The sequence below is a fragment of the Erinaceus europaeus genome, chromosome 1 (assembly GCF_950295315.1).
Source record: "Erinaceus europaeus chromosome 1, mEriEur2.1, whole genome shotgun sequence".
NCBI classification, from domain to species: domain Eukaryota; kingdom Metazoa; phylum Chordata; class Mammalia; order Eulipotyphla; family Erinaceidae; genus Erinaceus; species Erinaceus europaeus.
Genome location: NC_080162.1, coordinates 194,654,295 through 194,671,331, shown reverse-complemented (window position 1 = coordinate 194,671,331; position 17,037 = coordinate 194,654,295). Strand labels below are relative to the sequence as shown.

The following is a 17,037-nucleotide window of genomic DNA, read 5'->3' as shown; positions in this document are numbered from 1 at the left end:
AGAATATGATGAAAACATTACTTTTAAAATAGTTTACATTATGAATACGTTAGGGCAGGGGTAGATAGTGTAATGGTTATGCAAACAGGCTCTTGTGCCAGGAGGCTCCAGGTTCGATCCTCCGCACAACCATAAGCCAGAGCTGAGCAGTGCTCTGGTAAACAAACAAACAAACAAACAAAAACCCCTTTGTTATCTTCAGAGCTCAAAAATCTAAAATTCAGCAAGTTTCAATGTCTCATTTTAAGAGCACCAAATAATAAACCAACAACAACAAAAAACAACACAGAAAAAAATACAGAGCCTGAAGTAAAATTATTTTACTCCTTTTCAGTTTAGAAAACAAAACATTCCTCTATACACTATATAAAGAGATACTGAGGTCAAACCTAGAGCTCAATATATGTTCATGACTGATGTAAATATGAAATAACATGATGACAGAAATGTTTCGAAAAATGTTTGCTTAGCAGTCTAATTAAACAAGACCGAATATTTTGCATTTTAATGCTCAAGAGAAAAACCACCAACTGTTTTGTAACAAGCCTGGAATTTTAAATTTCATTTTCTGGTGCCAGATTGAAATAAAAATAGGAAACATGATAAAGATTAATTTGATGTCAGAAGGGACATTTGCTCTTTAATTAGATTTCTGTAGCCTTAGCAGACTTGTTGTGCAAGTCCTACAAAGCCTGCAGCACAACCAAACTGTGATCCTAATATCCACACTTTACTGGAAACTAATTTCATTTCCTGTCTGTCTGGAGAGGTATTTTCAACAGGCATCAATGTTTTTGTCTTCACAACTGATTTATTCATCAATCTCAATGTGAGTTCTTAAAACCTTCAAATTACACCCAAATCCTAAAGCAGCTGTTTATTACACAAGGAAATTGAAAATCGGTCCTTGTGATATCATACAAAGAGTTTTTTTTCTTAAGGTTATAAAGGAAGTTGACAGATATTAATGCTTTTTCCCCCCTTGACCTCATTCAGCAATATAGTGAACAGAAATAAAGTAAAAAACAAACAAACAAATAACCACAACAACGACAACAGAAAATAACTGGACAAAACACCAGGTCCATGAATTTAGTGTCTAAAATATTATTCCAGAAAAAAAAAATGGAAGCTACTATTCCTGCTGGACTACACAATCACTTTTTAAGGATACCTTCATTTTCAGAAAGATAATAAAATAGTAAAAGGAATAGAAAAACGAGATATTATCATTATTACTTTAAAGACAGCAACCAACACTGATTTCCTCTTTCTGTTTTTGGTGTTTGAGTGTGTGAACATCTTGTCCAGACCCAGGTAGTTTGGGTGATGAGTAAGACAAGCTCAATTCGTTCACAACCTATTTCTACAACCACTGGCTTTAGACAACTTTGTTGGCTTCAGTCTTGGCCTCAGTATACTAACGTGACTTTAATAAAGTCAGCGACATCAGGGAGTAACGAACTCTCCGATCCTGATTCCGGGATTATCCATTTCTTGATAACAGGTTTCTTATTGCTCTCTTTTTCACGATATCTCCCACCCCATTTCCCTAACAGGCTTCCTATTCCCCATTTCCCTAACAGGTCTCTCTCTCTTTAAATTTATTTAATTTATTTATTCCCTTTTGTTGCCCTTGTTGTTTTACTGTTGTAGTTAGTTTCAATTGAAAACAGTCTTCCTCATGTAGCCCAATTCAAGACAATTCCAGTCCTCCTCCATCCTATGCAGTTTCTGTTTTATCCCTCCAGTAGGAACTCAATCATTTATCTTATTACCAAATGCTCTTCACCTCCCTCACATGTGAACTCCATGAGGGTCAGATGTTACATTATCTCCTCTAATTTCTCATTCACTTTTCAGAGCCTAAATAGTGCCTGGCACATGCTAACCTTTCAATTAATATGTGTATGTTTGAATAATAATAATAAAAAACTAAAAAAAAATTCCAAGGAGTTAAGAGTATCTACATCAACTTGTAGTTTATTTTAGATGTTTTGTTTTATTTTTTAATTTTTAAAAAAATATTTATTTATTCCCTTTTGTTGCCCTTGTTGTTTTATTGTTGTAGTTATTATTGTTGTTGTCATTGTTGCTGGATAGGACAGAGAGAAATGGAGAGAGGAGGGGAAGACAGAGAGGGGGAGAGAAAGACAGACACCTGCAGACCTGCTTCACCACCTGTGAAGCGACTCCCCTGCAGGTGGGGAGCCGGGGGCTCGAACTGGGATCCTTCTGTAGGTCCTTGCGCTTTGTGCCATGTTTGCTTAACCCACTGCGCTACCGCCCGGTATGTTTTTTTAATTGTTTTAATAAATAATGATCGACAAGACCATAGGATAAGAGGGGTACAATTCCACACAATTCCCACCACCAGAGTTCCACATCCTTTCCCCTCTATTAGAAGCTTCCCAATTCTTTATCCCTCTGGGAGCATGGACCCAGGATCACGATGGGGTGCAGAAGGTGGAAGGTCTGGCTTCTGTAATTGTTTCTTTTCTGGATATGGGCATTGGCAGGTCGATCCATACTCACAGACTGTTTCTTTTGATATGTTTTTTTTTATTCATGGATTTATTCATGTGTTTACTCAGCAAGTATTGACTACCTACTATGCCCAAGGCATTGTTAAATTTGTTATTTACTTCAGTCTCTGTTCCCATTTACTCTCCATTTTGCCTTTTATTATTAATCAGTTGAAACCAAGTACAACTATCTCCGTAAGAACACTTTTTGAACTACACAAACAGAACTTGAAGACCAATAAATAACTTATCCTCCATAATCTGTTTTGGTTTTTTATTCAGTTAACTTTCTATATGGTAATTTCTCACATGCAGCCTTGTGTAGTTCTAACACAGATGGGCAGGTTCATTGTCACAGCTCATCCAAGGTGTTAGTATAAGCAGAAAAGGAGTTATTTCTGAGTAGATGAACGACAAGGCAGAAGCTGTCCTCTCTGATCAGAGCTCTAGCCAATGACATTGGGAGCCCCTGAGCCTTTGTATTCTTTGCTTCACGTAGTTGACCCAGGACAGCACAAGAAGCAAAACATGGACCATCAGACTGTCCTTTCTGTAGGTAGGAACGAACAACTAGGGATAAGCTCCTCTGGGGATTCATGCTTTGTGTGAGCACTATTGGCTCATTAAAATGCAAAGGTACCCCGAAGTGTGTGTGTGCCCTTATTGTGAGTGCTTTCCAGTATGAGAGGGAATTTGGCTCTTTGTACTGTGTGCGCTTAACCCGCTGCGCCACCCCCCCCTCCCCCGAATTTGACTCTTTGAATATCACTTGCTGTTCACAAACACCTCCTTAGACAAGACAAGATGGCGAAAAACCAGTGTTTATCTTCTCCCTTACTAAATCAACAACGGGAGCAAGTTGTTGAACAGTTGAACACAGGTTCTCAGAGTTTTTTTTTTTTTTTTAATCAATATCTTTAGCATAAAAACAAAGAAGATTTCACTAAAGAAAGGAGACCATGTACTCTCCACAACCATTTAAGTGTTAGGATTAAAAGACCAGGATTATGGACACTTCATATTCTTGTATGTCACACACAGGGCTCTCAACCATTAACATAATGATTACAAGCAAAAGGAAGCAGGCTCAGCATTTAAGAATTCAGCCTTTGATTTCTTCATAGGCATGGGTTTGTATCCCAGCACCAATCTTCTGAACAGATTACTAAACTGTGCCAAGCGTTAGAGTCCTCACAGACAAAATGGAAATAATGCTAGTGTCTGCACAATAAATGAGAATGAAAGATGAAGTAATGCATTAAGGTTTATTATTGTCCACTTTCAGAAATCTTGTCTATGATTCAAATAACAAAACTGAATTTGTGGTTATCCATTTTAATTCCTCTTTCTTCCTTCTATTTAACACACTCTAGTCCAAAAACAGACTCAAATTTCACAGAAGGCTACATGTCAATTCTTCAGGAAGAGTGTGTGCATATTTTGTTATAGCTCTAGGAATAATAAAATAATTGAACCATAAAAGTGATAGATAGATTTTATGTGGTTTGTTGTCATTATCTTGATTTATATTTTAAAAATAAGTTTTTAATATTTTTGGTTGCCTTATGATCAGCTAAGTCTATATAATTTGCTTCTTTTCTAATTTTCAAGCAATGCCAAAATTTTAAAGGAAAACTTAATTTCAAAGAAAAATTAGATTAAGAATACATGCAATGGATTTCAATAATTGTAGAGTGGGCTGAGAAGCTTCCAAACTACCTGTGTCTTCCTAATCTGTGCAGAAGTCAAACATCTACTGAAGAATAAAACTTTGGTTCATATTTTCATTTTATTAGGACTTTTAAAATTGTGTAAAAATCTCACATTTTCAACCAGAAACAGTGGACATACTTTCGTGTTGCAGTATTTATTAGACTCACCAGAAATGCCAGTCAAAATTTTCTCAATTCCAAACCACATGTTTTCAAGAAAATCTAGAACTTTCAGTCCCACAGAGCTCTGTAGCAGTAGCTAGATTCGCAAAAATAACACTTTTCTCAAGAAGCAGAACACAAGAAAGGCACTTAGAAAGGTGAAGTAAAATGGAAATCACAGGAAAAGAAACTAGTGACTGAGAAAGGAAGCAAAAATCAATGGTTGTCATACAATGCTTCAAAAACCCAACACCTGCACAGTATACTTTTCAGAAAGCAGAGATGTGTTAAATTTCCCGTTTGCTTTTGTATTTGAAAAGAACAGAACAGAAAAGACATAGTCTCTTTGTTGGACGCACAGACAGCTTTCTCCACTCCCCCCCAAAAAAAAGCTTGTGAAGAGAAGTCCAGTGTGTGCTTACCTGCTGCATTGTGGGAGAATGTAAGGCAGACTGGACCTGCATGGGGAGCTGGCTCCCTAGGGGCTGCTGCATGGACAGTGGCTGGTGCTGCTGCATGTTGAGATGCTGGTGAAGAGGCGGACTGATCTGGAGGGGAGGGGGTGGGGACACGGCCATGTTGGCTATAGAGACAGTCACTGGCATTTGGTTACTCGGCTTGGGTGCTATGCTCCGGGGGAGACTGGGGTGCATGGCAGTTAGATGAGGATTCATTCCTGGCTGTTGATGATAGTGAGAACTTAGGTACAGAGCAGAGTGGGTCTGGCTGGGCCCATGGAACACTGTGGGCTTTGAATTGATCAACTGAGGAGGTTGGGATGTCTTGACGTCAACAGGTTCACTGTAGCTCTGTTGAGGAAGCAAAGAGCAGGGTTAAGAGATGGTACATGTGGCTTGCTCTCCATAAGCAAGAAGCTCTGTGAGTGTATTCATGAGCATTCACATAAACCAACACCTAGTGCCAGTCTTGGTTCTTTTATCTAAGAACCTCTCCAGTGTTATTTGTAACTGTGACACAGCACAGATTTTTGGGATGTAATTAGCATATGGCTGAAGTCAGGTTTTGCTGAGGGACCTACATAAACAAAGTTATTTAATGGCAAACCTGCTGTAAGTTCGTTCTCTCTCCCTCTCCCTCTCCCTCTCTCTCTCTCTCTCTCTCTCTCTCTCTCTCTCCTCCCTCTTTTCCTGTGCGTTCCATGCTAGCTAGGCTCCCCAGGACACAACATGCTGACTCTTAACCTGAGAGACTGAACATGTAGAGCTGAACTTTGGTGACTAAATTTTGGACTCATGGGTCTGGCCTAGTCTTACACTTACTGATAATTGCCTATCTTGATGTACCTATAATTTACCATTTTGTATTGCTGTACCACCATGTAATAAACTTCAATTGTCTTAAACCCATGCCAAGCTGCAAGGGTATCATTTTTTTTTTAAATTACACTATGTACCATGAGTTATCTAAGACTGAGCTTCTTCTATTTCTGATGAAATCTTAAACCACCTACCTTTTTCTTTGTCTAAATGCAAAAAACTGGCTTGGTGACTCTTCTCATCATTGAAACCAAGATAAAATGATGGGAGGCCATCATTACCGTGATAGAAGACATTAAATGTAGGTTATTTTGAAAGAAATTTAGTTCTGTTGTACTTCAAGTGATTTCTCATGTTTTTTTTAATTTTTCATTTTTATATTGTAAAAGAGTCTTGGCCTTGATACTTATACAAAGAACAAAGCTAATTGAGAGAAATGGCTATGAGAGAAAAGAATTCTAAGAAAGCTACCTCTCTGGAATCATATAAAATCATATTAACATATCTTCAAAGTAGCCATAGACTTTAACCTGATTTAAAAAAAAAGTTGGTGATGAATTATTCCCCATAATGAGCTGGATAAAAATAATCTCTCTTAGAAATTTTAGACTCCATCATAAATTATGATTTGGTTTTAATTTTTTCATACCTTCATGTGGTCATTTCCTAATAATCTTCTAATTGGATTTTAAGATTAGAGATATTAGTGGAAGCTGGAAAAAAAAGTAAGGAATTAACTCCCAGGCATTTTCTCTAGAGTATGAACCTACCACCTCACACTCAGCTAGAGAAAGAAAATGCTAAAACATGTTTCGTGTGTGTGTGTGTGTGTGGGGGGGGGGTGTGAGTCATTTTATCAAAACAAAGACTTAAAGATGTATATGTACACCTAATCTGTGACCATACTGTCATGCTTATTCAGTTTATAAGTCAAAATGAGTTTCTCATTACTCTCAGCACTGCAGGGTCTTTCTGAATTTCTCTACTCTGTGTGGTCTTGTCAACTGACAGGCACATTAGGAAAATGGTTTATCACATAGTATGATAAGATTCTCAACTTGGAGACTTCATTTCACAAGTCAGCCTACAACACTGGTAACAACACAACTCATTTCCCCCCAACAATGTAGAGAAATTAAGTGACAACCACAATAATAATAAGTCTGCATACATATACTAGTTTTCTTTCCCTGGGAGGGGAGGGGGGACAGACCAGGTAAGTATAACCCAGAACACAACTGGCATTTATAAACTGTGCCAAACCTCGGAAATTGGATGTCCTGCTAACTTGGACTACTCCATGTAGAGGAGATAATAAGGTATACTCAAAGAATTCTAAGTTCCAAATATCCTCTCTTAGAATATTTTTCTTTGTGTCAATGTTGATGTAGCCTTCTGAAATAGAAGTAGACATTTAGACTCTGTCTTCTGTGTTAACATGAAAAGTGTCAAAAACTGTCTACCAAAATTTTGAGGGGGAGGCTTTAGACCAGAGTTCCATTAAATATAATACATAAAAGTGCTTTCAATAAGATAGTAGGTATTTTTTTCCTCTTCCATTTGAGAATTCTTATTGTTGATGTGCAGAGTCATGAACAATTCAAGGCAAAGGTCAAATGGGTTAATTCAGGCTGTGTAAACAGTGACTAGTTTTAATCAGAATAACACGGGCTGCCGTGCTTGCTTCAATTCCATATAAATTGAGCAGATTATGTGTGTATTGTGTTTCCATGTGGTTAAATCATCCAGGGAACTGTCTTGACTGTGTTTGCATCCTTTCCTCCTTAGCCTATTGCAAAAGGGCTAATTTCATGTTTAGCCTCATACCATGCCAACATTATACAGAAAAGTAATGAGTACACAACAACTAGACATCTATTAAAACAATACGAGTTAGTGCATCTGTTTTGGGAAATGTTTATTGCCACCAGAGTGATCAGTGGGGCTCAGAGCTGGCACTAGGAATCCACTGCCCCTAGTGGTTGTTTCCCCTCTCCCTTTTCTTTCTATTTTACTTAACAGGACAGAGAAATTAAGAGGGGAGATGGAGGGGAGAAGAGAGAGAGAGAGAGAGAGAGAGAGAGAGAGAGAGAGAGAGAGATGGAGAAAGGTAGACACTTGAAGACCTGCTTCACTGCTTGTGAAGCTTCCCCTTTGCAGGTGGGGAGTGGGGGCTTGAATCTGGATCCCTGTGCATGATAACATGGGTGCACTGAATGCACCACCTTCCAGACCCCCCCCACCCGCTTCCTCCGTCTCCTCTTTGCTTATCATTATTTTCAATTATAACAGAAGAAAAATCATTCACATCTATACTACCAGAACTGTGCAATATATGTAGCTGTAAGATGTTTTCATTAAAAAATTCTACTGCTGGAAGTTGGGCGGTAGCACAGCGGGTGAAGCGCATGTGGCACAAAGCACAAGGACTGGCATAAGGACCCTGGTTCGAGCCCTCGGCTCCTCACCTGCAGGGGAGTCACTTCACAAGTGGTGAAGCAGGTCTGCAGGTGTCTATCTTTCTCTCCCCCTCTCTGTCTTCCCCTCCTCTATCCATTTCTCTCTGTCCTATCTAACAAGGACATCAACAACAATAATAACTTCAACAACAACAACAAAAAAACAAGGGCAACAAAAGGGAAAATAAATTAAAAAAAGGTTCTACTGCTAACAATCATCTCCATCTCTGGTGCCACAACACACATAAACTCTACAGCCTGAATTTGTATATGCACATGTATATGTGACCATCTGACATGCTTAGGCATAATGATACCATTGACCTAGGAATCATAATAGCATTCCTGAAAATAAATTTATTTAAACTAACTATCCAAAAATGATTAGTTGGGGGCCAGACAGTGGTGTACCGGGTTAAACTCACATAGTACTTATGAAGCATAAGGACTCATGCAAGGATCCTGGTTAGAGCCCTTGGCTCCCCACCTGTAGGGGGGTTGCTTCACAAGCAGTGAAACAGGCCTCTCTCCTTCTCTACCAATCTCCCCTCTTAATTTCTGTGTCATATCAAGTCATATATATATATGGATATATATATATATGGATATATATATATATATATATATATATGGATATATCTTATATGTTAGGAGACAGAGTTTGTGAAAACATAACAGTCTGTAAAGCAACTTTTCTATGATAAAATATGCATAGAAAGCAACATTAGGTGGGGGCCAGGAGGTGGTGCACCTGGCTAAAAGAATGTTTTCATGTGCAAGGACCTGGATTTGAGCCCCCGTTCCCACCTACTGGGGGAGGGGTGCTTCAGGAGCTGTGAAGCAAGTACCATCAGGTCTCTCTCTCTTTCTTTTATATTTTTATTTATTTTTAAATTTTATTGTCACTAGGGTTATTGCTGAAGCTTGGTGCTGGCAGTATAAATGTAGAGCTCTGGGGTCATTTCCCCCCTTTTTTTTCTTTCTAATTTTTATTAGATAAGACAGAGAAATTCAGAGAGGAAGGGGAAATAGATAGAGGGAGAGAAAAATAGACACCTGCAGACTTGCTTCATAGCTCATGAAGCTTCCTTCCCCAGGTCCTCGCACTTGGTAGTATGTGCACTTAACCAGGTGCACCATTGCCTAGTCCCTCTCTGGCCCTCTTCCCCCTCCTCCCCTATCAATTACTCTCTATCCCATCAAATAAAGAATAAAGAAAAAAGGGGTGCTCTAGAAGCAGTGGATTCACTGAGGAGGCGGTGAGCCCTAGTTGTAGACCTGGTGGAAAAAAAAAAAAAAGAAGAACACTTTGCTACAAAAGTTGAGTGGGTGCCTTCACAGAAGGACTTCTCACAGCCATCAGCCTGCTGAATGCATGTGAGGAATCTCCAAGTGGGAATCTGAGAAATGCTCTCCTAGGGGTTGTTTTATAGCACTAGTCTTCAATGGAAAGACACAGGCTCAGAAGAGTTAGTACATTGGACATTCCTACTTACTTGGCAAATGGTGAACAAGGGCCAGCAAGGCTTGCATTCCTGAGGCTACAAGAGACCCCAGAGGATCTAGATTCATTCCCCAGGATGGCTATATGCCAGAGCTGACGGGTGTTCTAATCTCTTTTACTCACTGAGTCTCACTCATAATGTATAAATAAATCTTAAAAAAAATAAATAAAACGGAGTTGGGCGGTAGCATAGTGTGTTAAGCACAAGGACCAGAGTAAGGATCCTGATTGGAGCCCCTGGCTCCCCACCTTCAGGGGGGTAGTTTCACAGGTGGTGAAGCAGGTCTGCAGGTGTCTTATCTTTCTCTCCTCCTCTCTGTCTTCCCCTCCTCTCTCCATTTTTCTCTGTATTATCCAACAATGACGACATGAGTAACAACAATAAAACAACAAGGACAACAAAAAGGGAATAAATATTTAAAAATAAATAAAATGACAAATATACATTTTCATTTATACATAGTTCTTGCCTCAAAGAAATGCATTGTATTGCTACAAATGCATATTTAAATTAAGTGCATCAGAGGATAATATTAAAATAATGCATTTTGCAGGTTTATTGGAACACTATCTGCACAGTGAATTTCATGTTCTAAGCTAAAGACAGTGAACCAGTTTCCTGTGAGAATTAGGAAGCTGGTAATTTCCCCCAAATAGCCTATAAAATCTAAGATTAGGATATTTAAAGGCTTTTCTCAGTGCAAAATTCAGAATAAACAATTTCAACTCTCTCTAAGTCCGGTCTTCTATTACTTTAAATTATTTATATTTTGCAGTGCCAGGGCCTCACACATAGGTGATTTGCCTACTCCCGGGTCAACATTTTCATCCTTTTAAATTTAGGTAGAGAGAGACAGGGAAAGAAAGAGACAGTATAGCACCAGAGACTCTCTCTGAGCCAAAGCACTCCCACCTGGTGTCAACTGTCGAACCTGGGACATGCTCTCTTTCAGTTTCCAGAAAATTCCGCTTACTTAGTATTTGGTCAACCATATAAATAGATAATATATTTAGAGATAGAAACATATAGTCTCATAGAAGTTAAAAAGTTGCCACCTGAATTGAAAGGCTACATTGATGACTTTGTAACGCCTCATTTCACACAGTGAACACAAAGCATTTTGTCTGTCTAGATATCTGTTATTTATCTTCTCCATACTAAGGTCTGTAGAGATTGGTACTGATGATACTATTTTTGAGAATAGTAACATTTAATCACTAGAACTCTAGGTTATTTGAATTAAGTCATTTACCAAATTAACAAGGTAGATAATAATACTTGAGATACAATTGTTAGGAAGAAGAATTTTAAGAAGTTACATATTTTCTTTTTCCTTTCTAAATTGTTGACAATGCAAAGTACGCAACGCATCTATTCACCTGCCTATCCACAGAATGGCATGCTAGTGAAGGCTCTCTCTGTAGATTCTCTTGAAGATGTCTTACATCATTAAAAGAAAGTATTTCTTAATGATGAGGAGTCTCTGTATTCCATAAATCTGGCAGACCGCCAAGTACATAAAAACCACAAATATGTTAATGAATGACTGGATGACTGTTCTCGAACAATACACCACAGAGTCACTGTCGAGCTCCCTGAGATTCTGGACAAGACATGCTCATGCTGTTCCCAAGGGGTGAGGAGAGATCTGAAGTTTTAAAAAGCCAACAGACTATCAGATTGACTGTCCCTGTTTTGCTCTCAGCAGGAAGCACACCCTTCTGAAGTCACGTAAAATTGTAACCCACAACACCGTCCCCATCCTTTGCCTAGGTGCCCAGACCCTTATTCCTCCTGCCATCAACCATGAATGATTAGCTCCACTGGACTCTGCTAACAATGAAGACTCCTGAATTTTATCCCTTTGGGAATTTACTAGTTTATGTAAAGGTCCAATCACTTGGGCAGGGAAAATAATCTGTGTCCAGCTTTAGTTTCGATAAATTCTTAAGCATACTAACACAACCGGCCATCTGTTCATTATGGAACTATTTTATTATGTTGGAAGATATATGTAATAAGTTAATTTTCTTTTTAAAAAAAACATTTATTTATTTATTTATTGGATAGAAACAGGAGAGACTGAGATGGAAGGGGGAGATAGAGAGGGAAAGAGGAAGAGAGACACCTGCAGCCCTGCTTCACAGCTCCTTCACACATTTCTGCCTGCAGTTGGGGAGCAGGGGTTTGAACCTGCTTCCTTGCACATGGTAGTAATGTGTGCACTAAACAGGATGTGCCACCACTCAGCCATGTGAAGTTTATTTCTTAACAGCAAACTGTCATGAATTCATCACCTGACTAAATTGTAATAAGAAATTATAAATTTAATATACTCTGCCATTTTCTTCCAATTAAACCTTTGAAACAAGGCTACAGTTTTAATTTTTCAAATTGTTATATTTAGCGATTACTATACCTACCAGTCATAAACTAGAACTATATTGATGGGATAAATTATTGAAAATTGCTTAGTGGTGTGTGTTTTGTATCACCTACCAGACCAATGTGTTTTACTGATAGATATAAAACTGAAAAATCAACCCTAGAACCTGAAATTTTCATGGGAGAAATGTGTTCTTTCTGTTAGTTTCTAAGTCCCATTTCCTATTTACTTTTGGGCCACTGATTCTGAAAGATTCTTTAAAAAACAAAGTAAAAAAAATCAGGAATGTGCATAAGAAAATAGATGCATTTTGAATCTTCTCACGGGAGTTTTTCACAAAGGGTCCAACTCGATGAGCCTTCAAATAACGCCTAATAACCAAGTTGTTGATTATACAAAATAGTTTCGATCCCATTTACTTTGTATAATGAACATAGCGCTGCACAGTATATAAATGCCCCATTCTGGGATGATAAGTGCTATAAAAATGAAATATTGACAAAGCAATTGTTATTTAAAATAGCAAAGTATAAACACAAGACATAAAGCTTAGCGGGAACAACAATATAGGAGTCACTGAACCAAATCAGATTAATAGTCCATCTAATTTGATTCTTGTTCTCAGCACTGACCAATACTTGATGCATTGGAAATTAAAGAGAATTTATGCACCTACTCTATTGTGCATTGTTACTTCTGGAAGGAAAACTCTTCCTGGTCCGTGCAGGTGATTAACTTATACCCTGAAGCATGCGATTTTATTATCTTTAAATCACAATCTGGGCTTATAGAGCTGTAAATTTTATGTTAACAGTCATAAAATGATCCATCCCATTTTCAAATTCAGTCTTGGTGTGTGTGTCTCAATAGCCTTCCATGGCATAAGTTACTTCACCCTGTAGAAAGAAATCATTCCTTTTGTTTCTAATTTATAGCTTTCAACTAAACAGAGAACTGTGTTTACCTACTACTGGTGATGGCAACAGACCACTTTCATGGTTAATATTGCTCTGTACTGTTCACAAAAAGGTTTCTCTTGTCCTCTATGAATCATGGGGCCCCCAGATCAGATCGATGGGGTATACAGTTAATGGTATTTATACTTTTTCCCATATACTCTCTGCCCTGACCCAGCTTTCTAGTTTTATTTTCACCTCTGACACCATCTCCCCAGACATTGCCTTTTGCCTACCTACATGTTAGCTGTCAGGCTCAGGCAAAAATTAGTAAAGTCTTGGGCCCTTTGGAATATACCTAAAATAGACCTACTAGCTTTTTCCAAAAAGGAGACCTCAAATCTCATCTGTTATATTCTTACTTCTAGGTTCCTGATTACTAAACAATTTCTTCTGCTTTATATCTTAATGCTTTTCAGCCCCCAAGTTCAGATGCTACCATGATGCCAACCTGACTTCCCTGGGCAGATGACCTCGCAAATGTGTCTTGGAACCTAATCTCCCCAGAGGCCTACCTATCCCACTAGGGAAAAACAGAAACAGGCTGGGAGTATGGATTGACCTGTCAGTACCCATGCCCAGTGGACAAACAACTACAGAAGCCAGACCTCCCACTTCTGCACTCCATAATGATCTTGGGTCCATGCTCCCAGAGGGATAAAGAAGAGAAAAGCTCCCAATGGAGGGGATAGGATATGGAACTCTAGTGGTAGGAATTGTATGAAATTGTACCCCTCTTATCCTACAGTCTTGTCGATCATTATTAAATCAATAAGAAAAAATCATGGAGCCTAGGTCAACATAGAAGTACAACAATATTTGATATGACCTTGAAACCATGAATTGAATTATTGTCATTTAACAGTACAATACATTCTTGCAAATGGCATCTCCTTCAGGTTGGCACTTTAGAGGAGAGACTGTACATTGATTTCAACACTACCATTTTTACTTTGGGTATTTGAGAACTTCTCTACTTGAATTTTCTTCAGAGCATGTGGGAGAAATTGCTTTTCTCTACCAAACACAATCTTTGCCTTTCTTGTTTGTTTAATTTTTCAATTTTTGCCAGGATTTAACCACTCTGAACTGACTCTTATTTTTTACAGAGAAAACAACCAAGGAGAGAGAGAAAGAGAGAGAGAGAGAAGAGAAGAGAAGAGAAGAGAAGAGAAGAGAAGAGAAGAGAAGGAAAAACAACTTAGCACTGAAGCTCCCCATAGTGTGTTGGTGGTTGTGCCAAAACCTGTATTGCATGCAAGACAAAGCAGACACATTAGCTAGGTGAGATACTTCGCTGGCCTAACTCTTTGACTTTTGATGTTGAACTTGATTTTGGAAACAGCTAACAGCTACTTAAAGTCAAATCTGAGTGTTCTACCTTAGTGGTGTTTGGGGAGAAGAAAGGAGGTGTGAAAACAATGTAACAAGATTGATTTTCTCATGTGACTCATAATCTTTTCCTTACTGCAGTTCTAAAAAGGGAGTTTCAAAAACCTTTTGACCTCTGGGGACAATAATAAAAGAAGCTGGTAGTTTTCCAAGCTGACTACTTTGAATGCAACACTCATTTGGGGAATACAAAATTTTTGGTCTATAATGGTCAAATGAAACTAGCTTATTGACTGAGACTTCTGTCTAGGAATTCCTGAGTATCTGGAGAAACTATATATTATTAAGCTCCAATAATTAGCTCAGCCCAAAATGACCTTAAGCAATATGAAAAATTGATCAACCCAGGAAGCCAGTATACATTCTGCTCTTCAGACCATTCTAATTCTCCCTGGACTGAATAGGCTTATCAAGTCCCTTTCAACCAAGAGACCTGTATGAATGATTGCAGAAGAATCTAGATCATTTTATCTTTTTAAAATTTATTTTAAAATCTATTTTCCCTTTTGTTGCCCTGGTTGTTGTAGTTATTGTTGTTGTAGTTATTATTGTTGTCATCATTGTTGGATAGGACAGAGAGAAATGAAGAGAGGAGGGGAAGACAGAGACGGGAAGAGAAGATAGACACCTGCAGACCTGCTTCACCGCTTGTGAAGCGACCGACCTCCCCCTCCCCCGCAGGTGGAAAACCGGGGCTAGGACCGGGGTCCTTAAGCCGGTCCTTGTGCTTGCACCATGAGCGCTTAACCCACTGCACTACCACCCGTCTCCCTTAGATCATTTTATTTTTATAAAATTATATGTATGTGAAGCAATTAAAAATTTTTTTCAAATTTTTTATGATTATTTATTACAGACAGAGGGAAACTGAGAGTGAAGAAGAGGACAGACGCCTGCAGTACTACTTCATTGATGATGACCATGAAGCTCCCCCCCTGCAGGTGCGGAGCAGGGGAGTAAACTCGGGTCCTTGTGCACGCTGACATGTGTGCTCAAGCAGGTGTGCATCTGAAATCTGGCACCTGGCATCTGGCACCTGGCATCTGAAATTTTCATTATTCCATATCAGCCTTGCAGACAACTAGAAAATAAGAGCCAGCTAAGTTTCAATAATAAAAAAGCCTTTCCTGGCCCTTTGCACAGCCGTCGTCCAGTGATATTAATAATGAAACCCACCATTTTTCATTGTTAATAGTACTCGTGGAGTCCTTTCTACGTTCAGACCCCCACATCAAGTAGTTTCATGAGATTTCACTTTTATTCTCCTGGAAACTTGATATATATATATATGTCCTCTGAACACTTTTTTAGTGTGATATTGGTGGTGTTTTAGAAGGGCACTGACTCATTTCTCTTCATACCCCAAGGAAGCACAGAGGTTAAACAATGCCTTAGAGATCTTCTACAATTGTTAGTAGTGACTCTTGGATAACAACATTTAAATTTAACTATGAAAAGAAATTGAATACCCCCAACGACTCAAGAATTTAGTAATGTCCTCTGTTCAGATTAAGTTCCTCTAGTTTGAAATGGTGTCTTTTTATGTTCTAGAGGAAGAACAACATAGGGCAAGTAATCATTATCTAGACTTAATGCCTGTGACGGTGCTGAACAATACCCAAGTCTTTGTTTTCAGACTTAATAATCTCATATGTTCTTTTATCTGTTGCTAGTATCTTATTGGTATCTTTCAGTCACTTTTATGACCTTTTTTTTTAAAAAGATGAAATCTTTCATCTTCTTTATAGAATCTAAACTTGAGCAAGTAATGCCAGAGTCTGACTTGTGCTATGTCTATAACAGTCAGTGCTCCTAATTCTGAGTCCACTACTTCTGATAGGCTTGCATGGGCAGAGTAGTGTGTCCTGTGTTGCTAAGCAAGTCTAACACTGGGCAGGTCAGCCTTTGACTCCATGGACCAGGAGAAGACCTCACACAACTGAAACAGCATGGCATAGAGCACACTGCTTTGCAAACATTCCACAGGTTACAGATTCTTTAGGAGGTCTGTGGTTGGTTTTCCAACAGTGGTGTCAGTGATGGAGGGGTAAGAATAAACAATCAGTACTAGCCCTTAGTGTCCCCAGAGCCCTGTCCCACAAGGGAAAGATAGAAACAGGTTGGTATTGTACATAAACACCATTCCCACCACCAAAAGACTGTGTCCCATCCCACCCCCATTCCAGGAGGTTCACTTCCTCACAAAGTCCCAAAATCTAGATATAGACCAGGTCCCGTAAGATAGGACATATGTTCACATGTATCCATAAATTAGGGCAAAATATATACCTGAAAGCAAAAATACACAATATCTGCAGTGAGTCAGTATAAAGTTCATAATGAAATAGTGTTCACTTAGACTTAGATACCCTCCTCACCTACTTCCTATTATACTTCCCTCACTCACTCCAAAGCTAACATTATCAAAGCAAGGATTGCAAATCTGAATAAGGGCAAGAGACTGGCAGACTTTAATGATGACTTTTTAGTCACTATCAGGCCATTCCATTAGCTGGGGCCCTAATCGGGGAGTCCTGAGATTCCCAAACATACATGATGCGCCTAGAACCTGAATAAATCCCTCTCTCCATTGTTACCGGTCATTTCTATCAGGAACAACAAAATAGACCCCTTTGTGGGCCCCATAGGACCTTGCCCTCAAT

General features: G+C 38.8%; 1 protein-coding gene across 2 annotated transcripts in view; it reads right to left on the bottom strand.

Moving 5' to 3' along the window:
• TOX (thymocyte selection associated high mobility group box) overlaps nt 1–17,037 on the bottom strand; it is a 380,779-nt gene that overhangs the window by 6,119 nt on the left and 357,623 nt on the right. For both annotated transcript variants that reach the window (XM_007526729.3, XM_060200977.1), the window contains exon 7: nt 4,822–5,208. In XM_007526729.3, the coding sequence (XP_007526791.1) occupies nt 4,822–5,208 (387 nt within the window). The remainder of the gene's footprint in view (nt 1–4,821; nt 5,209–17,037) is intronic.